The sequence below is a fragment of the Anolis sagrei genome, chromosome 2 (assembly GCF_037176765.1).
Source record: "Anolis sagrei isolate rAnoSag1 chromosome 2, rAnoSag1.mat, whole genome shotgun sequence".
In the NCBI taxonomy this organism is placed as follows: Eukaryota; Metazoa; Chordata; class Lepidosauria; order Squamata; family Dactyloidae; genus Anolis; species Anolis sagrei.
The window spans coordinates 115,017,845-115,044,133 of NC_090022.1; the positions used below are offsets into that span (position 1 = coordinate 115,017,845).

General features: G+C 39.4%; 1 protein-coding gene across 11 annotated transcripts in view; it reads right to left on the reverse strand.

The window, feature by feature from the left end:
* Positions 1-26,289, reverse strand: part of CACNA1G (calcium voltage-gated channel subunit alpha1 G) — a 420,834-nt gene that overhangs the window by 51,086 nt on the left and 343,459 nt on the right. For 6 of the 11 annotated variants that reach the window (XM_060764775.2, XM_060764777.2, XM_060764776.2 and 3 more), the window contains 6 exons: positions 21,904-22,030; positions 17,161-17,286; positions 16,560-16,649; positions 16,173-16,365; positions 11,927-11,977; positions 2,032-2,183 (listed from right to left, as the gene is read on the reverse strand). In XM_060764775.2, the coding sequence (XP_060620758.2) occupies positions 2,032-2,183; positions 11,927-11,977; positions 16,173-16,365; positions 16,560-16,649; positions 17,161-17,286; positions 21,904-22,030 (739 nt within the window). Of the gene's footprint in view, positions 1-2,031; positions 2,184-11,926; positions 11,978-16,151; positions 16,366-16,559; positions 16,650-17,160; positions 17,287-21,903; positions 22,031-26,289 lie in introns of all 11 variants that reach the window. The other 5 variants (XM_060764774.2, XM_067463774.1, XM_060764779.2 and 2 more) reach the window with 2 other exon arrangements.

The following is a 26,289-nucleotide window of genomic DNA, read 5'->3' on the forward strand; positions in this document are numbered from 1 at the left end:
TGACTGTATTGTTACTAGAAAGTTTGTGTTGAAGTTGCTGTTTTTTTCCACTAACTCTGCTGCACAAGAGTAAACTTTAAGTTTTGCGTTTCTTCTACTTGTGTTGCTCTTTTTTCAATATACAAAGGGATAATCTTCTGCTGGTCTGCATGCATCATCAAACTGTAATACAAAGTTCCTTTTCTGAACAAGATCTTGGAGTGTGTGGTGGCCTCTCAACTCCAGGGATTTCTGGATGAAACAGATCATCTAGATCCAGCCATGGCTATAGAACAGAGACAGCTTTGGACACCTTGGGGGATGACCTACGCAGAGCTGGATGGGGGAGTGTGTTCCTGTTGGTCCTCCTGGACCTCCCAGTGGTTTTATTGGGTCATCTTGCCGGGATGGGACTGGGAGGCACTGTTGTACAGTGCTTCAGTCCTTCCTGGAGAGCAGTACCCAGAAGGTGGTGCTGGGGGACTCCTGTTCGAACCCCTGGCCATTGACGTGTGGGATTCCTCAGGGTTCCATTCTTTCCCCCATGCTGTTTAACATATACAGGAAACCACTGGGAGAGGTCATCCAGAGTTTTTGAGTACAGTGCCACCTATATGCAAATGACATCCAACTCTGCTACTCCTTCCCATCCAAAGCCAAAGAAGCTGACCCTAGAACAGTGACCCTAGAACAGTGCCTGCCATCAGTAATGGACTGGAGGAGGGCAAGCAAATTGAAATTTAATCCAGACAAAACAGAAGTACTCCTGGTCAATCAGAAGGCAGATCAGGGAATAAGGTTCCAGCCTGTGCTGGATGGGGGTCACACTCCCCCTGAAGACACAGGTCCACAATTTGGGCATCCTCCTGGACTTGGCACTGAACCTGGAGGCCCATGTATCTGCGGCGTCCAGGAGGGCCTTTGCACAATTAAAACTTGTCTGCCAATTCCATCTGTCCTTTAAGAAGCCAGATCTGATCTCTGTGGTACAGGCCTTAGTTACATCCCGTCTGGATTACTGTAACACACTTTATGTGGGGCTGCCTCTGAAAAGTTCTCAGAAACTTCAGCTGGTCTAAAGAGCTGCAGCCAGGTTGCTAACTGAGACAACCGCCCCCCCCCCCCCCACCTGTTATAGCTTCACTGGCTGCTAATCTATTTCTGGGCACAAAGTACTGGTTATTACCTTTAAAGCCCTAGATGGTTCAGGCTATTTGGATGACTGCATCCCCTTGTATGAACCTGCCCAGGCCCTAAGACCTTCAGGAGAAGCCCTTCTCTCAGTCCCACCTCCTTCTCAATCTTGGTTGGTGGGAATGAGAGAGTGGGCCTTCTCGGTGGCTGCCCCTCGACTCTGGAACTCCCTGATCAAGGAAGCCAGAATGGCCCCCTCCCTGCTGTTCTTCAGATGGCAGGTTAAAAACCTTTTTATTCAGGCAGACTTACAGATCAAGTCAGGGGTGCTGTGGTTTTTAACTTTGAATATGTTTTAATGGATTTTAACTGTGATTTTTAACACTGTTTATATTTAAATCTGTTTTAATGTTTGCATATTTGTATATTTTAAATGGTATGCTATTGCTTTTATGTTAAGCCTTTTTGAGTCTCCTTTGGGAGAGATAAAGCCAGATAATAATAATAATAATAATCATCATCATCATCATCATCATTATCATCATCATCTCTATAGATACCAATGAGTGAAACAGAGGTCTTCTGTATTCAAACATGCATTCAGTTGAGGCACTGAGTTAGGCCCTCCTGACTACAATGGACATGGCCAGATTAGAGTAAATGTAGAATCTCAGTACTTTTTCTGGCTCAAATGCTGCTTTCAATGACAAAGCTGGATGTTTTAAAATTCTTTAGATTATCACTGTGATATAGAGGATGGCTCTAGGCTCAATGTTTATATGTTTTGATTATAATTCTCCACCTCAAGCTCATGTTAATGGAAACAGATCTAGTTCCTCTATAGAAGAATGTTAATGGCTGCCAGCCCTCTGTCAACATTTACCAGTGCCAATATCTAGCAATATTCTTCTATCTTACCTTTGGTTGCTGGTAGTGCTCCATGGCCATGGTAATGACATTGAGCCCAATGACACCTGTGATGAATAAATCCAGGTAATGTGTGGTGCACATTTGGTGAATCAGGAGCCGAAAGCGAGAGTAATCAGAGTAGTATGGTTTACACTGTGCTTCTGAAAAGGAAAAGAGTGAAAAAGCAGATCAGGGAATTTCCTTCTTTTATAAGACCTGTTCAGCATTGGTGATCAAAATTTCCAAGGCAATGTATCCATGTCCATCACAATATTGTCTTCTACGAGGATGGGGGATAGGAGATTATGTCTTACCATTATTAATGCATAGCAAAGCTACACAATGTCGCATCTGTTTCAGCAGCTACACTAGAACATGCACAAAAGCCAGGCTTTCAGGATTAGAGATATAGTAATTATGGCGTGGAATTGTTTCAGGTTCCAAAAGCATTTTTAGTGTTAAGATTACTGCTTGAATCTTAATTTTTATGGAAAAGAAAACAAAAACAATCAAAATAGGAAGAATATGTTTTCTGATGATAACATTTATTTAGAGTGGCATGATGCATGCTGAAGCGACATATCTTTAAATATTTGCATTTTAAAATGTATGTTTAAATTTGATATATTTTGAAAGTATTCCTTAGTATTTTAAATTCATGCCTGCTTGATCTTGTGCTTTAGTAAGTAAATAACATATTGTTCAATCTGATTGTGGAGACTAGGGAACATGGGAAATAGACCCGTGGATATACTGGGAGTAGTTTGCAAGATCTCTTGAAAGTGAAATGCAGTCCTCCAGGTTTCTCATAACACAGAGTTTCTCAAACCGTGCTCTTTCAGATGTTTTGGACTTCAGCTCCCACCATTCCTAACAGCTGGGAAGATGGCTGGGATTTCTAGGAGCTGAAGTACAAAACACCTGGAGGAGCACAGTTTGAGAAACACTGACATAATATTTTGAGGGAACATTGGAGTGCCTAAGGGTTGTATATGATATTGGACAGTTACAGTACAGTGCTTGTCTTACCTGGAAACCTTTGCATATAAAGCTCGTGCTCTACTGCAAAGATATGGCTGTAGCATGCACACACATATATAAAACTACAAGGGAGGAAAAAGGTAACATGTTCCAATTGGGGGCAAGGGGCAAGTGACGTGAACCCTGAAGAAAACATACTGTAACTCAGAAAAGATTACATATACACTGCCATCCTGATATTCCAGGATGAATTGAAGGGCAAGTTAAAACTAACATTGATAAATACTCGGAATGAAATATGTTCTGAAGAAAGCAACCCTGTTATTCTGAAATCCAGGCTGGGGTGTAGGTGGGAAGAGCTGAAACACTTCAAATTATCAGCACCATAGAAACAATGTATGAAATAATGTGGGTGATTGCTCAGTCAGTTTCTGTCTAGGGTTTAAATGATCTTTCATTTATATGTGATTGTCTAAGTGCAGATGTCTTGATAGTTTCCTGTGTTTGGCTGTGTCAAGGACGGCACTTACTCTTTAGACCCTGTATGTTCCTGCAGATAAACTCATTAACACATCTAATCTCTAATGAGGAAATGCCATGTCTAAGTTTATAATTCAGAGCAATTTTCAAATAGGTATTTTAATGTAGCATAAAATGAAAAGGCCTGTCTTGAAGATGTCAGAGTATAATATTATGTCTGTAATTACATTATGATCAACTGGTTATGAAAATTATTGAGCCAAGAGAATTGAATGGTGTGGCATTTAGCTGCAATTAACAAGGATTGGATTTCATGGCTCATGCTGAATAGAAATTTGGGTAGGCTAACATATTGGAATCTATAATTTTGTGGAAAAATTAATTTTCAGGACTTTTTCTGGCTGCCAGAGATGGCATTTTTGCAAGGCAAGTGTAAACAACTTGCTTATCCGATTGTTAAGATCCTAGAATTTGAGCCAGGCATTTATCTAGCTGGTCAGTTTTTCTGTATGGTGCAGGTGCTCCACCTTCTAGTCATGCATTTTAAAATAATCCATTCACCTGAGATCTTAGTTTGTACAAATCTCTCCCATTTGTGAGAGGGGAAATCTCATGACTTGATCACTGGGCTTTTTGGCTTTTTCACACAACACAGTTATAATGTCCCAATTCCACTTTAATGGCTATGGTTCAATTTCTATGGCCTACTTACAATTTTCAGCCAGACAGCCCTGGTGCCTCCCTAAAGTGACAATCCAAGAATTCCACAGATTGCAGCTAAGGCAGTCAAGGTGGAATCACAGTGTTCGAATGGTATCATGTGAACTGATGTTTTGCTTCCCAATTGTGCACCAGGTGGGCACGTGCAAAAAGAAAATCCAACTTGTTAACTGCCTGAGCTAGATCTTAGCCACAGGCTACACTATGCATTTGTTGCTTTGTTATGTGAACCTTTAACTCTCTATACTGTGAAGTCTGAAAATCAGAGAAAATATTTAATGTTTAAGAACCTTTCTCTGGGCTTTGATCAAGTGATCCCCAGCATTCATTCAAATATTTCAGACTGAGAGTAATATTGATTTTTCTACTGGATCAGTCAATGGGAAAACTGACCTTGAATGCCATGGCATAATATTGAAGAGACACGTAAGAATGGATTTTGATGCCAAATTTATTCAGCATTTTAAAAACAACCACAAAAAGCTAGACAGATTGGTAGCTAGCTAGATGAATCATAAGTTTCATCAGAGATCTTAACTTTGCATAAATATCCATAAAAACCTGAGATATCCAAAAAGCATTATGCACAAAGTATGAAGAGGAAATTAACTAAAATGTCTGAATGAAATTAAGTTATGAACTGGGGCCTCGGCTGTGAACCAAGTTATAATTTCAAAGAGAAGCCCCATTCTGATTTGCTGATCCCTTATTGTTCATTGCTTATCCATAATTCACATTCTAGCAGGAAAAATGTCACCATTTGTGCTTCTTCTTTAAGAGGATTTATTTATGAATAATTACAGTGGAATGCACGGGTTCAGCTATGACTGGCAGATTATTTCTCAACCCCATAACAATAACATAAAAGGCTGTTAACAGGGTTCTCTCCCCTTGCCAAAAGAGATTGTAAAATGTTACCTGCATAGCAACAAAGCATGTGGCAGCATAACCTTATAAGCAGGGTTGCTCTCTTTCTATTTGGTATACTGTGGGTGAAGACAGATGTAATATTTCAACAGAAGTTACTACAGGTTCTTCCTCTTCAGGGTGAGTTCAGTGCCACAATTTGCAAGAGAGGAATATGTTTCATTACACTGAATGCTGGAGCTCCATCAATCTGGTTCCCTCTACATGACCCAGCTGGATTGCCAGCACCCTCCTCCCCTGCCTATCCCTTTCTATTTTCCATATTTAGTGCGACATAACTCATTACTTGTTTCCACATTCATCCTATGTGATTTACGAAAAGTAACATCAAAAAACCAAAACAAAAATGTTTCATAGGGTGGTTGATAGAGGCTTCTTGATGACAACCAGCCAATTGACATCTTTGCTACACGTTTACACCACCTCTTCCTCATCTACATCCAATGCTGAACCTTGGTAGTGTTTTACTAATTTTAACATCTGTCTTCACCTTGTATTTGTAACTCTGTCTTTACTCAGTGATCTGAAATATATACTACTTTCCACTCCTCCAGCTAATTTTCAAATTGGCTTGAGTTTGACAAATAAAGTAATGCGACTGATGTAAATGTTTTGGTATGTGCCAAGAGGTTTATGATTATGCCACTTTTGTCAGTCCTGCTTCAAATCCTGCAAACCACTTGCTTTTCCATGCTTGGCATGCTAGTAGTAGTCATCATGCATATTAGTGGAAATTACAGGTTTTACCTTGAACTGAACCACAAATAGTAACACCATGCTGCCTGTGGGCTTTAAAGTAACAGCTACTGCATTTAGGTGGGCAGGGAACAAAATTTTTTGAAGAAAAGTTTTGTTTCTTTTGCAGGTAATTTAAAGATGCCAGATTAATGATTGTCAATATTAGCAGTGAAAAGTCTAGACCTGAACTCCGTGCCCCCTGTAAAAACAGCATTATTTGCACTTGTAAATATAGAAGAGGTACCAACATCTTGGGAAATACAGACATTTGTTCAAGTCCAGCGTGATGAATCATCACACAAACTTAGACAACACCACAAATACTGCTACGGTACACTGGGGTCAAGGACAATAGGAATGCTGCAATCAGTTAGGAAAGATTAAGATAACATCCTGGCAGTGAGAGGGTCAATGATGTGTGTAGCTGTGAGTGCTCGCCCGAGAAAAAAAAAAAAGGAGAAAAAAGGAAAGAAATGGTGGGATAAGAAAGCAAGGAAACAAAGAAATGCAACCAAAAAAGTCCACACAAAATACGAGACACAGGCAGGTAACACAGGTTCCAAATCAAGCTGCTTTCCCAGGACTCAGCAAAAAGGGGAGTGAACTTACATTGATTTAGAGATCTCCTAATTTGATCTGCAGATAAAATCCCAACCAAATAACCCTGCTTCAGCCATAAATAGCAAAGTGCTACTTCATACAACACTGCCATCACTCAATTATATGCTACTACTATATGGTTATGGTAATAAGGTGTTTGTAGAGACTAATGTAATTCCAGTGTTTCCAGGTTTCATATGAATTAATAAACCTCTCTTTTTATCTATCATATAAAAACTTAAAAAAAAGGAAGAAATGCTATCAATCCTGCATATTGTTTAGGATATTGAATGATAGGATACATATTATGTCAGAGCAATAATGCTCATATAATAACCATCATACCAACCTTATTGTGATTGGCAACCCTAAAGAGCAAACATGCCAAGTGAGAGCACTGTCTTATTCACAGTTTAGGCAAGACATAGCCTGAAGGTGGCATAACACCCCCCTGGTTTTCCCCTTGGATTTCAAAGACCAATGCTCTGAAGTGATCTGGTGTGGCAGCTGTAACCAGCTGCCTAATAGCATTGGCATTTGCATATCATTTTGAATGGCATCTGAAATGGCTAGTGCTGCATGAAGTTTCACAAAGAGTGGGTGGGTAGGTGGGGGTGGGATTATTCCCCCAAGCTCTCATGGAAGAGAAGAGAGGTCAGGGAATCAACACTCAGTAAGCAGCTGGATTTACAAACTGTCCTGAGAATATTAAATCGAGAGTGTTGTGCATGATAGTAACATTGACATTTAAACAAGTGGGACTTATTAGCGTTTAGCTAATTGCATATTAAAAAAGAAAAGTGGAAAATGGTTAAAATATTCCTATTGAGAGATTTCCAGTGGTGATAGACACTACATCCAAAAATAAAATTGCCCCTCTATACCACTATACAATATAGACAGGCAACACTGATAGATAACCCCCCCCCCCCCAAATCACATGAGATTTATAAAACACAAAGGTAAATAAGCAGGCTGTTTCCACAGACAGATTACTCACTGGACTACAGAAACTTCAGAGAGTACTTATTCATTATTGCTTTCCTCTCATCACACAAGCTTAAGATGTTCACGAACAGACTCTCTCTCTCTCTCTTTCTCTCAGTCCTCTCACACCACTGAAAAGTACATTATGTTTGATAATGCTAGTACCAGCATGAGACAACCATAAAGGAGAAAGAATGTACAAGTCTGAAAGTAAAACACACACAAAAGAAGAAAAATGTGAAGTTCTTTTTTAGCCTATACAGAAAAATGGCTCATATGGGATTAGGTCTGAAGCATTCAAAACAAACAAGTTGAAACATTAAAATGGCCACCTCACATTAAGATTACAACCACACTGAAATTGGAAGTCCTAGGAGATGTTCCTCAAAGTCCTTGCCCAAAGGGAGGGACAAGACCGCTCTCCTTGCCCACATAGCAAGTATGAATGTGAAAATACATGACAATGAAACTGATAAATAACAATGCAGAGGAGATTCTGGATTCTTTGTAGAAGCTGGGTCATAGTTAACCATGTCTTTTCATATTAAAAATCTCTTTCAGATTTATGCCTCTATAATAAATATTTTGAAACACAGCACATTAGCCATATTCTTACTGTTGTGTCTCATATTAAATCTGCACCTTTTAGGAGTTGTGATATTGTATAGCAGCCTTAACTCAGCATCATGTTAACCTAGCCCCTGGCGCTACCAAATAATTGGACAAGTTGGAGAAAGTTCCATGCTACACTGCTACAGGCTGTTCGAACTAATTTGTCAAATGCAACCAGCCTTTCTTGGTGTTCCCCAATTATAAGCTGGTTTTCTTCTGGCGTATAGCTTACAGCCTATCATGTATTTTAATTCATATATAGTCATTAAGGGGCAAGGCAGAAAGTCCTCAAGATTCTCACATTAAATGTGTGGTCTGAAAAGGGGGGATTGGTCAATACCTCTCCCACTTCAAATTTTGAAGGATTGCTCATAGGCAGAGGACAACACCTAAGCGGCAGCAGTGAAAGTTTAGGCCAATTGGTAAGAAGGTGATTGCAAGAACTAAGTGACTATGCATACTTTAGCGGTTGCCTGTGAGAGTATTCTGGCAGCAATAGCCTAGATTTCTGTTAACTTGGAAATATCAACTATTGTGTTTGTATGGGAAATGTGTGTGTGTATGTGTGGAAACAGTACTTCCTTCAGGTAGGGGGCTCCATCCTAAAAATCAACCATTTACACTCACAGAGAGAACCATTTCGCTCTATGGCTAAGGGTGGTTCCACATAGGCATTAAAATTCAATTTGAAGCTGACTCAAGGTTGGTATGTCGACAAAACATACAACCCCAATGCATCCCAGCATGCATTCCAGCCAGAAATAGTATATTAAAAACACACTGGAAATTCCAGAACAAACCATAAAATTGCTGCAGTCTATGCAGAGCTGGACTCAAGACAGAAAAAAGCAGAATACTTTTCAGGATAGGGCTAGTGGCGATGCATTTGAAAAATCTGGAAACAAATATCTTCCCTGAGAAGAAACCAACTCTGATCCCTATCGGACGTGCTGCTGCCTGTCAACACTTGTTGTGCAGATGCCCATCAGCACATTCTGCCTCATGAGGTAAGAAAAGAAATCATGAGTTTGGATTGATTCACAGTCTGCAGATCTTTCTGGCCACCATCCTAGCCTGGAACTGGTTCTTGGTGTGCTTGTGTTGGCACTTCGCAGTGAACCAGTTCTCTTTTATCTATATTCAAATTCAGCTGAAAGGGCTGTGAAGAACTGTCCTAAAATGCAAACTGGGGCCTAGCCACCAACTCCAGCAGTCATAACATCAATGTCACCCACCCACTGACCCAGCTAAAGTGCTGCTTATTTGGACAGAGGTTATCTGCCAATTAAGGAACAGGGGAGGATTTTACCTGTATTATTGGCTGATGCAGTTTTTACATTCCCTATTCCTGTGAATGGTTTATACATTCATTATCTATTTTACTGAACAAAATTGAGGTAATTCCTATTTTGGGAGATAGTTGGTGTGTAAATCCACATTAGAGATCAACTTTACAAGATCCTGAGGTGTTGTTTCATCCCCAGCTTCAGGACTGAAACATTGGCTATACACCCAGATTGCAGGTTGCTGCCTCTGAGAATCTTATCATATCAGACGAATAATGAGGGTTGATTCAGGTTGATCAGACCTTGCCATTAGTGTTCAGTGTTAGCCCATGTTTAAATACAACGGAGAATTAATTCTCTGCCATCACATTTGTTCTTTTTATCAGGATTTGCCTACTTCATCTGCCATCACATACATTGCTGGAGTCCCCACCCATCCTGCTTCCCTCACCCCCTTTTTCCTTAAAAGACCCACTCACTGCATGAAAACAGGAGTATGAACCCTCTGCGGGGCAGAGAACTAGATAAGGATGACACTGTGGCTGGTGTTTAGGTCACCTGACTACTGAAATGGTGTGTGTGTGTGGTGGTTTACAGTTATTACTTAATTACTTCGGAATGGGCATTGGTTAATCGAGACAAGAGAGGGGTTCCAGATATCATAATGCAAACTATTTCACTTAGGAAGGATGGGCGGGGGACGGGTACTTACCTTTGATTGCAGGAACTGACGGAGTAATGGTGGCGAGAGAAGATTTAAGGTTAACTCTTGTAACCATCTACTTTTTGCCTGCCAACTGATGTCATAAAATGGTTTGGCATTGCAAAAATGACCAGTTGCCATCACATCTAGGGGCATACAGACAGCTGGAGCTAGTAGATAACTGGCTCCAAAAATGTGTTTTTTGAATGAAAGCGCTGGGGACCATCAGGCGACCACTCTCATATTTGTGTCATGTGATAGCTTGTGTCATATGATGGCAACCAAGGGACTTCAATTTAACAGCATCTAGAAATGAGAAAATTGTCTAATGTGGTGAGGTCTTGATACTTTAGCAGAACCATTCAGCCACTCCTATTATTTTCTGAGCACGCAGACATGAATGGCTGGAACCATTCATCATTAACCAGTCAGAAGTCAGTCAGCCTATTTAACAGATCCCTTGTCCTGTTCTACATCGAAGTTTGTGAGCTGTAACCTATAAAAGACGTGACTTTTATTAACCCATTTTAGCCTATGCCTAATATTTCTCCTGTGTCCTACCCTTTTCTCCATGCTGCTGACACATTTATTGCAGCCTCTAGAATAATATGGAGATTGATGGCAGTAAGGTAAAACAAATTCTCCCTTGGCAAAATGGTATGTTAAAACACAACACACACCCAAACTACATGCAATATTAGAATAAGGCAATATTCTATTGTAAATGTAAATAGAAAGAGAGCGAATAAAAACAGGAGGAGCCCTGCTTGATCAGCATGATCAGCACAGAGGCTGAATCAGCCTAGAATATTGCTACCTCTTATTGATAGCCGCAACTGATATATAACGTCATACTGGAAGTGGTATTTTGCCATCTTGATTTATAGCTGCCAAGAGCTAAATCATCCACAAATCTTTTTAAGCACATTCAAAAAAATCCAAACTGGCAGACATCATATCACCATTTTTGTAGTAACACATTCCACAGTTTAATGGCATACTGTTAAGCTCCATGAAGTTCAACCATTTTTGTGATGTCTCCTTTTTTACAGGAGGTAGAATTTAAACTAGGCTACACTACGGAAACACTCTTAGGAGTATATTGAATGTTACAAAGCATTGGATCAAAAAACTATGAAAGCATAGTGTTCAGGATTTATCTTTAGCTCTTATAATTGTTAAGCACAAAGTGAGCATCCTTCCTCATATTAGTCTACTTACCACTGCAAATCAAGACTGGGAGAGGCCTCTGGGTGAGGCTGGGCACAACAGATAAGATTTTCTTTTTTTGGAAATTCTCAAATTTTCCATTTCTAGATCGGGAATGGTTTCCCCCCGCCTGGAATTAAGATAGAGGGAGAGAAGTAGCCAAGAAGGAAACAAGAGGCAAGATTGCTTCCCTCCTCGGACAAATAACTTGGATGGGCATGATCCTGGATAATGTTGGCACCAGTTAGAAAAAAGAGACAGCTATTGGCACTACATAGAATGAAAAGTTGTGGGGATGCAACTGAATGAAGGCTAAGGCAGCTCAGGGGAAGGTTCCTATAGCTCCAAAGTGGACGACCCAGGCATTAGCCAGAAATCTCTTTCTGAAGGTAATAAAGGAAACGGAACAATCCAGATAATATGTATGATACAGAAAAAAAAAAGAATTTAAAACACAAGAATGTCTGAAAAGTAAATGTGTTGGTGGTAAAAACAGACTAGTTCTTAAGGACAAAGAGCATGCGTGAAACGTGGAGTAAGCAAAGAGAGACCTTCCAACACACACAGTCTAGCAAGATGCCCCACAGCATCAGTGGCCAGCCGTTAAGTCACACAGCACTGCCATTCACGTGAGACATAGACGGCAAGGACTTCCCAGTACCTGGCACTGCACTGGCTGAGTTCTCCATTATTACATCATCCAGCATTAGATCTAGAAGAATGAAAGGCCATTAAATCACCTGATAGGAATTGGGGTAAATCTCTCATTTCATCTTCAGCACTTCATTCGCCGCCATCCAGACAAGGGCCCAACCTGTCTAACCACTTTCCCCAGACAAGGTACAGATCCCTTGATGTTCCAAAATCCAGAGCAGATTCACTAATCCACTAAAATGGGAAGCCACAACTTACAATTAAATATGTCATTCGTCAAAAGTCCAGATAGTGCAACATAAAAGTACATTGGGTGTGGGATGAGGTGTGTGGAGTGGTTCTGCTCTCTGCTCCATGAATAAGGGATAAGAGGCTGGTGATCCATGTGGAATAATCCTTTGTAGCATTTTCCAATTCCTAAGAAAACTATTTTGCTATTTCTCCTCTATATACCAGAGCAACATGTTGTCTTCCATATGTAGTTAGATTGCAATTTCCACCCAACATTGGAAAATGCTGGATGTTAAGGTTCACTAATTTTTTGGAGGGCCACATGTGTCCTATCCCTGCCTCCATGTAGTCATACATAGATGGACCTTTGGGGGTCATGATGTTTCCTTTTAGGAAGGTACACATTTCTACCCCACTCCAGCCAAACAGTCTACTTCTGTGACATAATGTTCTCTTCCTCAATCTGGTACATTATGGAGAGAAAGGCATATTTTCAGCATTTTTCTTTAATTTGAAAAGAGAAAAAGGAAAGTGATTTCATTAAAAGAGATGTCTTTAACAGTAGCAGTTACAGGTAATGTGAAGTTAATTTATTTGAAAAGATAGTGATTTGCTTTAAGAAGTGATTTCTTTTAAAAGGAACAATCACAGCCAATGTGAAATTAATTTCCAAAGAATTATTAATTGTCAATGGAACACGTATTAGGTGGAAAAGCTTTCAATATATACCGGTTGGGGAAGAAGCAATTAAACTCTCACCACATCTGTTCCAGTCATCCATAATGAGTCTCATTAGTGGGGATCATCAGTCTGGGGTTTATGAATGATGTTTAGAGTGTTATTGTAGCATGTACTAAATCCTTACTTAAATTCATTTTCAAATGCAGGAAGGCACAATACACAATTAGCCTGAACTATGTAATATGTGTCACAATATTAGCCTAGCTGTAGTTTATCTTTATATTTAATTTGCAAAATGTGTATATTTAGAAACACAATCAGCACGTGAGTTAATTCATGTACATTACAGTGGCTATGAGAAGACTCATGGTCATCTGAGCCCTCATATAGTCTCATACCATTAAAAAAACCCACTATTTTTCAACAATGGAATAAGTATATTTATCTGTGGTAAGTATATCCGTGGTCAACTGATGTGACACCTACTCTTCTTGTATCCTGACGTCTGATTTTTGTATGGAGCAGTTGTAGCTGTCTAAGCTGTACCTTTTGATACAGCACAAGTTGGATGGAAAGTGTCACCTCTATATATGATTCTGCTACTGAAGAACAAAGACAAATTGGAAGGAACCACACTGTAAGGTAGGGAGAAGGAACCTCAGACTTTTGAAATGAATCCAGCGATTCTGGAGGCACAGTAGAACCTTAAGTGTATGCCTCCTACCCCATGACACCATTATTTTGAGGAAGTCTTACTTTTTGTATGTTTTTCCCATTCTAAAAAAAAAAAAAGAGATTTCGCCTCTTAGGTCTTCAGGCCCATCTACATGGACCATATACCTAATGTAGGTGAGAAGTCCACATAATGCCATTTAATGCAGCTTTCCCCATGCTAAGAAAATTGTGGAATGCCCCCCACTATTATCCCCCTCATCCTCCCTACCCCATCGTCCCTTTCCAAAACACACAGGCTGACATTGGTAAAGGTGTTGAGTGATGGCAAGGGGCTCCTCAGAGCTCTGTCATTAACACAGGTGAAGGTAAGTATCCAGCAAGGCTGGAGCAGGTTCAGATCTAGAGACTCTATCACGCCACCAGAGTGAAATGGAGGTGGGTGGTGTAGCATTAATTGGCCTGTGTAGATGGATCTCTCAGTCACTGGAGGAGAGGCCCTTAATCTGAAATATGCTGGCTTTTTTGTTCTCAGCCTTTGCCTCTAGTGCAACCTATTGGAAACTGTACCCCTATCTGCCATAGAATTATTTGAAATTGAATTCAAAAAGCTGCTCCATTCTTGTAGGGCTTCAAAGGGAAGCTTGACAACAGCTGATATTGAATAAGCTAAGCCTATAGCAGAAAACAAGATAGGAAAAGAATCTAGAATCTACAAAAGGAAGGAATGAAGTAGTGAGTAAAGTCCTGGACTGAAGACATTTAAAAAGCACAAAAGAAAAAAAAAGAAAAAAAAAGAATAGGGGCAGGCACACCTTTCAAAATGAATGAGTGGTAGTGTTGAGAAATGGCAAACTATTTTACTGTTCCACATACTATACCAGAACTAGTCCAGCTGTACCCAAAATACTATGTAAGACTCCAAAGGAATGCATTTGTTTTGCAAATGCACCTCAGTACTCACATTTTTATGAAGGATTTTTTTTTCTCCGCAAAAGAAGCTATTCCTAAATCCTCCCAGAGGGATTCCTTACTTTCCATGATTATTCCATAGTTGCTCTTTCAGAAAAGGAAAATAGATTTGACAACAAAACTTGGGAGATCATGTGCCTTCACTGGGGGCCAGGGGTGTGTTTTGCTTGTATGCTTGTTATTCTCCTTTTGTGCTTATGATATAAACTGTAGTTATCACCACTAAAACATTTGCAGATATTAAACCAGCAGAACTAAAAACAGTTTTGTACTTTTGTAGTATCTGTAACTACACTAACAATAATATCTGTCCTCCAATTTTACATCTGTATGTTCAACAAGAATCTTCATGTGTACAACCTCATGGAAATCAGCCCTAAAGAAATGATATCCTAAGAAACATAGATAGGACTTTTCATAAGGATTTGTGCATATATGCACCTTGACAAAGTAATGTCAGTGTTTCCAGAGAACCATACATCTTTTTTCACAACACAGCAGTTTCACAACATTCAATAAGAAGTGACTGTGTCACTTTGTTGATTGATTTTGAACTTCTGATGGAATTAGACTATATCCTTCAACTTTTAAAAAGTCCTTCAGAACTCAAGAGAGGTGTTCGATGTTTTGATTGATGCAGCTTTCAAAAATAATGCCATTATCTTCTTAAACTTATAAAAGGAGCATATAGAGAAACACACCAATATTTCACTGAGCGTTAAGATTGTTATAACAACAAAAGACTCCCACAGATTTACTTATGTTTGTCCAAAAGGAGTGAAACAGGTAATTGAAGGGAGGGGACAGCCATGAAAACACTTAAAGGTGAATGTAACAAAAATGATACCATGACAAAACACATGAACACTTCAAAGAGGAAAAAAAACCCAAGCAAAATAGAAAGCATGCAAGATGGAGGGAGTTCCTCTGACCTGTGACCTCTGACCTGAGCATTATTTCCTGTTTTTTTCAATCAAACAGAAACGGAGGTTAAAAAAGACAGCATGTGAAGTTTCTCAGATTTCCAAGAAGTCTAACGTGGGTTCAAAGAGATAAAAATATTTTAAGCAGTCCACCAAGTTTGCGTGCCAGTGGGCTTAACTCAAATTTGCTGATTTCATTTGATTATTATTTTTAAAGAAAAAAGAATCTGTATTTCTCAAGCAAATGTACTACATTTTCAAGCATTTCTAAAACAAGGCTGCTTTGTTGTTATTACCTCCTTGAATTCACTATGTAATTTCGTGAATCTTTATGTAAACTTAGAAATTGGCAATTGATTTCACTGTGAGATTACAAGGTAGTAATAAATCAAGTAGTGAAGCTAATTAACAGCAACAGTGCACAACATGCCGAAGACTTTTGGCCTGTTCTGGAACTGTTGGTTTTCACATCTGACTCTATTTGGGTTATGCTAAGCTGTGCAATGGAAAATATAGATATTTTAAAATTACAATGTTTTAATTCGCCTAGCATACTGCAGTTGCAAATCATGCAGCCATTGCTCTATTTCCATGGTATTTTGCTAAGCCTATGCCCGTGCTGGATCCTCCATGCAAATTTCATAGCTGGACATGCTTTTTCAGACTAATCTGAGCATTAAGTGCTAGCAAGGAGATATAGGGAGGCTGTCAAAGGTCAAGCAGGACTCAGAAAGATGTGGAAAGACTACCGACCAGCCATCTGTTTCTCCTTACTCCTTCTCTTTTTCTCCAGCCGTTTGAGTCTCTTCTCTTCTCTCCTCTTGGCTTCCTCCTCCTCCTGATGTTGGCGACATTTATGAAAATTTTCAACCACAACTCCCACGAACATGTTGAGGACAAAGAAGGCAACAATCAGCAGAAAAGAGATGAAGTAGAGGAGCATCCAAGGGTTATAGTTCATGATGGGCTGGGGGAAAAAAGGAAGACAAGGCCATTAAAATGGCACTCCAGCAGGCTACAGGAAACAAGGTTCAACATTTGAGCGAAGTAGGACTGGAACTTCCTTTATCTACCACAGTATATGACTCCAAAGCCATACATATATATTGCAAAACAGCAACTGCCTCTATGACTTACAGGAACTTGATGCCAAACACATACCTGCTGATCCACTCCTACAGCATCTAATCCATCATACATGATGTCAACCCAACCATCTTTGGAGGCCAAAACAAATAGTGACATTAAGGCCTAAAAAGACAAGAAAAAACATTATATTTGAGTGAAGTATTTCATTTGATGTGAACAGTGAAACTGTTGTCTTCTTTGTATGAATTTCACTTTGCTTAAGTTAACCCAAAAGGGTTAAGTGAAGAAGCAGAGAGACAGCTGGCTGGCTCTTCCACCCTCCAGGCTTCCATGCGTAGTGCTAATTAGTCCCTGCCACAATGCTATAAATGGATGGCTTCCAATGGCAGTTGTAAATGAACGACAATATTAGGATTTGCTGGGTACAGGGTGTCCAGTTTCCTAAGACAAGGCTTTTTGTGAGATATATGTAGTTTGCTATGTAGCTGTTAGGCAGTCACATGATGTGATGGCACACGAAGTGGGTTTGCTTGATACTGAAAATATATACTTGTGAAAGTTATAATGGGAATCTTTTAAATGGCGAGCTGCAATATCTGCAAAAAATACTTCACATTTGTTTTGAATCAAAGAAATAAAGGGGCAAAGAAGCAGATTACCATTCCATTAATACCTGGCCGAGATTATCAAAATTATACTTGTGCCGGACCCATTTGTAGCTGGCGTCTGCACAGTCAGACTTGTTGGTGATGTTCCTTATGTTCTCCCCTTGGCAGACAAAAAACTTCCCTTTGAATAACTGTGAAAAGGAAAAGTGGTAAAGTGGAATTAGTGTAAATAACCCACACATTGGAGGTTGGAGGCTTAACTCTCAATACCATCATGGAATCATATAGGTGGAAGAGGCCTCATAGGCCATTATGTCCTGCCCCTGGCTTTAGATGGTGGTAATTGGGAATAGGTCCTTTTCTGTGCTAATACACAATGTATGAATCATAATTACTGCTCGAATGCTTGGTTCCACAGCCATGTCTTAAGTTTTTTCCTGAATGTCAGGAGAGAGGGGGGTGACCTGATTTCCTTGGGTAGGGAGTTCCACAGATGAGGGGATACCACTGAGAAGACCCTGTCTACTGTCCCCACCAGTCATGCCTCCAAAGAAGGCGGGATTGAGAGCAAGGCCTCCCCAGATGATCTTAACCTCTGAGATGGTTAATAGAGGGAGATGTGTTCGGACAGGTAAGTTTGATTGGAACCATTTAGGGCTTCCCCAGAAAGGCATACCCTACCCGAGCTTCTGCCACAAGGTTCAATATATTTTAGTCATTCTGGTTTGCATGAATTGTATTATGATGGTATTTTTAAACTCCAAATTCTTTTGTCGTTTTCTACTTCTTCTTTTAATGATCATCCAGTTCATTAGCATGTTGGGCATGGGAGGAAGTAATAACAAAAACCCTCATCCATTTAGAATTGGGGGAGGGGGAGGGGGATCAAACAAGGATGTCAAATGGTGGAAGATTCAGGAAACACAAGAGGGTTCTTTAAATAGGACATGGTTAAACTATAGAATTCTATTCAAGAAAAATGGGATGTTATATTAAGTTCAACATTTTTAAAGGAGATGAGACAAATTCATGGAGGACTCATGATGGCTACTGATCATGACAGCTAGTAGGTCCGGGTAACCAGTCAGATTATCAAAATCAGTTTGGTGACACCATGCCAGAAGAAAACTACAGTCTTTGGGTCCTTCTAGACAGGTCAAGATCCCAAGAGGAATTGGGATTTTAAATCCCAGTTGATCTCAGGATTGAGGTCACACAGAAGCCCCCAAACCTGGGATTTTTCAGGGGGTGGCTACATGTGCTCCAGCCCCATGTCTCCCCTCAGAGAAGGCTCCAGACGCACCCCAGGAGCTTTTTCTAAGGGGCCTGAGGATGCAGACAGGCTCCTATGGTAAGTTTAAAAGGGAAACAGGAGTCTGGGAAGGGAGGGTGGGGTGCCATCCTGCTCCTTTGGGCTCTTAGAGCCCAAAGAACTGGGATGGCAATAGGGATTGGGCCTTGAGATCGTGGAAGGAGGTGCCGAGAACAATCACCACAGGCTCAATACCTCAAAAGAGCCAGATTTTGCAATGGGGTCTGGATATGTTGAGGCATTTTTTAAAATCTTGAGTAAACCATGAAATCCCTGTTTACTCTGAATTAATCATGTTTTGGAGACCTCAGGTTACTTTGAAACTTATCATGAGTTTTGGGCCTGTCATGACTTATTTGGGCTTTCTATTGGTGTTTAGATAGTCAATATGGTAAAGAGGATGCTTATCAAAACATATTTTTGATCTGTTCTGTGTGGCTCCTATGATTAGCAAACCTTCAATAAATGTAATAGTGCTCAGTGTAAAAAGCCGGGGCATCTACCTGCTGGAGTTACTTTAGCTGAAGATCCTGCATTGAGTAGGGAGTTGGAATTAATGGCTCATGAGACCCTTCCAGCTCTACAAGTCTATTACTGTATTTCTACTACAGTAAAAGTACAAAGAAAAAGCAATGCAGCACATCATCATCGTCTTGTAGGAAAATTTGCAATATGAACAAGAATAGAAAGGCCAACCATATCCTCCTCATCAAAGAGTCAAGGCATGGAGAACACTATTAGGGTCAGACCAAAGGTTCATCTAACCCACTGGCCTGTTTTCCAGCCCTATATCTTTGATCAGCATGAAAGAAGGACAAACACATCACTATCCTCTTGCTGTCGTATCCCTGCAAAGTGCTGTGTAATATACCGTCTGTGGTGTTTTAGGCAATATACAATCAGTGTAACCAGGAGTCTCTGACAGGATTCCTTTCCAGGAAAGGAATCCTCTATAAGCACAGTACTAAAAATGTAGCATGGAGAACTCAAAACATAGCACAGTAACACAGCACGGGATAATGGAATGTACAATTGCAGCATGATACCCCAATATTATGCTTCTGTCATAGCCTTTCGAATGCTTCACAGATGAAATTAAAGTATAATCTGAATAAGAGTGAACCGGAGTGTATTAATTTTTTCTGTTCCTCAAAGTGGCTCTCAGAAGAGAGAGAAATCAATAAACCAATGGGCTAAAATAACAACAAAAAACAAAAAAAGCAAACAAAAACAAAACAAACAAAAACAGTGGTGTCCTATCCATAAAGTGTATCTCTGAAAAGACAGCAAAGAGAAATCTACACACTTAATTCTTCATTACAAATTCATTCACAGAGGACTATGGGCTGATGAGTTCATCTGATGCACATCAAGGAGCTTTGGAGATTCTCTGGAAGCACAGCAAGTGGGAGAAATACCAGTGACCTTCTCTGGGAGATGGCTTCTTTTGAAGCCCCATGGACACAACTTTAAGAGCCATGCTCTCCAGACATCCTTCTTATTTTAAGGGTGTCTTGCCTGCTCACTCACAGTAACATATGCAGTGATCTATGCTTTTTTTTTTTTTGGGAGGTTAACTGATTCTAAGTCTAATTTCCTCATGTTTATAATCAGAATGAAGGAAATGGTGAAACAGGACTCTCAAGATGTAGTAAGGGTCAAGACTGCTATGCTTGTCAAAGCAAAATGTGAGAAAGGTGTGTTTTTCTGCACAAGTTGAATTTCTCCTGTAAACACAAATGTGAAAACACACTGTTTATACTGCACAAAATCTGTTGATCCTAAGGTACTGACTCCCAACAGTGTCAAATATGATTATTAACAGGGTGAAAGGTATCAAGACCCCAGATGATTAATTTTGTTGCTTTATTGGTGGCTAACAGGAAGTGGCAGACTGTGAAGGCGATTATGATGGATGCCAGAAAGGTGCCGTGTACCAGGCAAGCTTGTCACACCTCAACCATTTCACTCAATGACAGAAGATATAGGTATGATCATACTTTGATTCCTTGTGGCTTGGCTTCCTTCCCATATGGCTCTTTAAATATCCCTTTTTTATTTGAAGTCAAAACCAGATGCCAAATCTTTGGTGCTCTGTTTGAGCAAGCGATATAGCAGAGATCAATGCAAAGCCAAGCATCTCATACAAGGTGACATTTAATCTTTTTACTGAGGTGTACTGTACTGAGATAGGTTATATTTCAGCAGAAGAAACTGGCAAAACCGCCTCTGAGCATTCCTTGCTGAAGAAAAGCCTTTGAAAACAATGGGGTCACCTTAAGTCAACAGGCAACTTGAAGGTGCACATGCTTACGCACACACACACACTCTGTACTGAGGTGGTTGACTGTGTTAAAATACAATATTGGATTTACATAAATGGAAAAAGATTTCCCACAACACAGCATTTTTGCTGGTATCAAGCACAAGCTCTCTCTCCTTTCTTCCATTCTTCTTTTGCTTCTTCATCCTTCCTCCTGTGCCCATGACACACAATTTCCCATTCTCTAATCTATAGCCATTGTAAAGAACACTAGGCATTGCAATCGGTTTATTAGGGAAATGGCACAAGTAAGGATTAGGACTATCCCACTAGAAGTTTTCTGTAACTGGAGAGTGGAAGGCTGTAGGATAAATGTAGGGTTTGCTAAACTTAAGGTTGCTTTTTGAAAACAGAGAGATTTTCTAGTTATAAGGATATAATAAAGTGCTCTGTGACACCTTAAAGAGTAAAGCATTTCATTTGGCATGTTTTTATAGAATCCCATCCACTTCATCAGATGCATGTCAACTTGTATCTACTACAGTAAACTTGCAGTGCTTACAGTATCTCAATAAATACATTTTCTGTGAATAAAATATGAAGGTCGAATATATTACAAACTATTAAATTAATTAAACAGGAACCCAGATTTATTTTGTGTACTCTGCTAGAAAACATTTGGATTGAGTTGGAGGGAATTCTCATGAATCATACTACTTGGTAACTTTTTAACTACCCTCCAACCCTGCTCCCTAGTAGATTGTGAAAATAATGAATATTTTTGTCTAAGAAGTGTTTTGCATGCTGTGGAGATGCAAATATGTGCTTCCTACCACATAGAGACATGCAAAAAGAAGCTACAGGTGATCGGCAACACTCCCCTAGCTGTAGATATTTCCCGCATAAACCGAGAACACACATTTGTCAGATGGATGCATTATGTTATTATTGGAAAGATCAAATACTTTGCACACATGTAAAAAGCAGCAACAGCAGCAAATCCTTTTATATCTCCCCCTTCCCTCCCCACAAAAAAACCAAAAAGCCACCTCTGGGATTTGAGGTGCCTTAAAAACAATATATAATGTAGGAACTCTGGAACCTACAAGATTATTTTTACTCATTCTTTGTTCCATTTCCACCCTTGGAATCTGTATTTGTGAAGATATGTACGCAGAAAGGTCTGTGAGCATAACAGGCCCAATTATATTCAGTGAATTTACTGCATTCTACCTGTACTCCCAAGATGCCAAAAATGATGAAGAAAGCACAGCAAATGACCACAATGTTTCCAATGGGTTTTAGAGATGACATCAACGTTTCCACAACCAGCTTGAGCCCTTGCGCTCGACTAATTACCCTAAAAGACAAAAAAACCACAACAGATCCATGGATTTATGAGTAAGTGGAACAAAAAGTAACTTGAAATAGCAACAATATAGTTTTACTCAGATGCAAGGCCTACCATATGCAATCATTCTTATTTTCAGTTTTAAAAGATAGCAGCCTATTTAAATGCATTATAACAGGAAAAAACTAGGTGAAAATCTGTTTAAGAAAAATAGACAAGTTCACAGATTTGGGAGGCTGTTAATTTCTTTTGTGACAGACATGTAGCAGTACAGATAGGAATTGTTTGCAAGAGTGATGACTGCAATATATTCTTCCACTTATGCCCTCTGATACTTTTAAGGGTAACAAGAACATAAGTTTTTGCAAATATATATATCAAAAACTATAAGTTTTTTATATTTCTGTCTAAGGGTCAACATCTTCTGGGCAAGTCTCATGGCTGACTTCAGTTTCTTTCTCAACTGCCAGCATTCAGTGTCAAGCCAGGGTGATCTGCCTGTCTGATGATTTTTTATGGAAGGTTTAGTTGTTACATGTTTCTTCAGCATGTTGCACAGGTTTGTAAATGCATTGGAAACTAGTGGCCAGTCAGCTGTAGGCGACTGGATAGTGGTAGCCCAATTTTTTGCATTCTCTGTTTTAAGACTATCTGTTATTGCTGTAGTATCAACCTTAGCCCATATTAATCTTTTGTTTAGAGACACCTCATAATTGTTTGTGAACCATTTATCAGCCCTGTTACTTGGTCTTAAGTCTGAGCTGCCCCATAGTTTCACACTCACTGGTTGATGATCACTTTCCCCTCTTGGAAATACAGTTATCTCTGAGAAAAGGTACACTTTGTTTCTTGATACACAAATGAGATCTAATACACTACTTGAATTAGCTGAGTAGTATGTGTGTGGATATTTATAGTTATCATCCTTTCCTCCCAAGATCTGAAGATTACATTTAAAAATTAGTGAAGTACAAACCAGCACTGTTACTTTTGCTGTCCCTTGAGCGCCATTCTGGATGATTATCAAAGAATTCATTTGGGAATCTCACATCAGAACAACATATTTTATGTGTGGCCAAGACCCAAAAATAACATATAAAACAGCTCTGTACTTAAGCAAAACAATAGGTCTGAGAACCACATATATAGGGCTGATTGGGGTAAATTGTAGGGGTGATAAGGAAATATGATGTATATACTCAGCTTGATCAGTTTATCAGTTTTATCATGTCTTATCATATTTATTTGCTGTATTGTTATAAGTGTCTTATTTTAACTTACTACGTGGAGTGTGATCGGGTCTTGTCAGGCCTTGTTGTTCTGTTTCTTACTGTAATATGGCCTAAGGGCTAATCAATAAAAATTACTACTACTATATAAAAACTTTAGGAGAAATGCCTCCAGAACATGGCCATATAGCCTGAAAAAACCCACAAGAACTGAGTATATAAAAACTATTATAGAATTGGGTTGTTGTGTGTTTTTCAGGCTGTATGGCCATGTTCCAGAAGCATTCTCTCCTGACGTTTTGCCTGCATCTATGGCAAGCATCCTCAGAGGTTGTAACCTCACATACAGCCTGAAAAACACACAACAACCCAGCAATTCCAGTCATGAAAGCCTTTGGCAATATTATAGAATTATCCAAATGAAGGTTTTTACCCTAAAACATTCCATTTTCAAACCCTGGTTATATTATTTTCGAGTATGTGTTTAGTGGCCTGACGTGCCCCCTGTCAAATACACTCACTTTTTTGCCCATTTGTTAAAACAAAAAAAAAAAAAACGTTGTCATGGAAGCTGCACATGTCTCTTGGCTGAGAAACTAAATGGCATCCCATTTCATCTCATGGACAAACACTCTGATCTCTTGTAAACTGAGTGTGGCACCATATTACTCAACATCATTCATCAGCATAGTCTTTTCTGGCCCCTTGGATGATGGTTTGCTTCTGCCAAGAGTCTGAATGAATGGTTTTAATCTAGCTCCCTGTCACTTGCGGCATTATTTTCTGACTGGGATTTCTTAACATTACTATCGACAAGGAGAAACCCCCCCTCCCCACTACTTAGTTTGCTGTTTGTTCAAAACTTGGACATTTTGAACAATACACATGCATGTGTGTATAATATCCCTATATCAACTGAACTAATTTCATTTTTCTCATCACAGCTAAAGCAAATAGAGTATTTCTACTACCCGTCACAGGTTGTAGCATCATTTGTCCAGGAAATTAACTTAAATTTCTGCTGATCCCACTAGAAAGGTTTTTTTAATTGGCTTTCATCTGCTTTGATTTATTTCTTGGGAGAATTGTGGCATGACAGTGTATCACCCAACATGTGGCAATGCTAGTCAAATTGGATTTACATTTTTGGTATTATGTGTTAATTTTGGTTGGCTCATTTGATTATTCATCTGTTTTGTTCAACAACCTATTTTGAAAAAATGTCATTTATGCAAAATGAATCAATCTGTTTTTACCAACATAACTATGCATATCCCTTGGGAATAAATATTATTATTTTTACTTCTTTTAATTCTGATAATATAATCAGCTTCGTATTATTTACGTTTTTAAAATTAATATATTATTATTAAGAGTTGTTTACTGGAAAACATTTGGAATATCCATCTATAAGGCAAAGGGCTGTATATACATACAAATGTGGACTAGGATTAGAATTAGAATCGGGTTTATTATTAAGAGCCAGCATGGTGTAGTGTTTTCATTTTTGAGTTAGGAATTTGGGAGACAAAGGTTTGAACCTATGCTCCGGCATGGACACTCATTGGCTGATCCTGGGGAAGTCACACTCTTTCAGGCCCCATCTACAGTGACCATTTAATGCTGTTCAAAGCTAGCCAGACAATACACATGCACAAAAAAGCCCTTAATGTGCATCAGTAGTTTTTGTAATCACTATCCAGGCCTCAAACTGGTTCCAGGATTTCCTATGCAACATCTGCACTTTCTTCAATACTGGTATGATATGGTCAGTTTGGGCCGTATCTATACTGCCATATGGATCTTTTAATTAACAACTATTGCTATATTTTAATTATTTTTTTCTCTTGTTAACTTTATATGTCTGGTTTTAGATGTGTTATTGGTTGTAATGTTGACATATTTTATGTTGTATGGCACCATCTAGTGCTTTGTGAACTGCTCCGAGTCCCAATGGGAGGTTGTGGTGGGGTATAAATAAAATTGTTCATCATCATCATCATCATCATCATCATCATCATCATCATCGAGTTTCAGAATACAGATTAACTGTATTGAACTGGATTATATGGCAATGTAGACCCATATAATCCAGTTCAATTTGGTTGAATCTGCATTATTTGAGTCTACACTTATCATTATAGTGCAGTTCAAACTGGATTATATGGCAATGTAAAAGGGGCCTTAGATGGGGCCTTAGTTTTAGGATAAATCCATGGTAAACTTCCTGTGAATAAATCTTGCCAAGAAAACCCTGTGATAATTTGCCTTAAATTAAAGCTGACCTAAAGCTGACCAAACAACAACAACAGCAAACGTTTGTGAGTCAGATTGCTCCCTTAGAGGACTGGAAAACTGCAGCCTGTAGAGAACATGTGGGCTCCAGGAACTTTCTGCATCCTTAGGGACCTTGACCTTTGCAAAGGCCCCTTGAGACCCTGACACCCACCTGTTCATGTCTCCCCCTATCTAAGCCTCTCCCAAAACTGATATCTTCTTGAGGGGCCTTACTTATGAGGTTACTTGAGGGACAGGTCACACTGTTGGTTTTATCTCCCTTTCTCCAGCAAAGCCATGATGAAGAATTTGAAATAAGATGGCTTGAAACCATGGCTGAGGATACTGAGCATTAAAACCAAGTGGTTCCCTCATGCAATGCAAGCAAAACTTTTTCTGATTCAGGTGGAATAAGATCACAAGACTGATGGTCCATCAAGGGCAAGATTATCTAATTCACCACTTCCTCTATAAGGTTGCAAGAAATATATTTCCCAGCATCTCCTAATCTTTTTCCTGAGATGAGAGAAACTGAATCTGGGTTCTTCTTCATGCAAAGCATAGGCTATGCCATTGAGCAACAATCTGTACTATTAGGGTGCACATACCGGCACTCTTCCTGTCTTGGAAGACCATTCTTCTTTTTGATACAGTCACAGCCTTTGTTCCAAGTCTATTCTTTATTTCAAAAATTGTATATAAGCTGTACATGTGTTGATCTGCAACCGGTGCCTTGATGCATTTACAGGCTAGGTTAGAAGG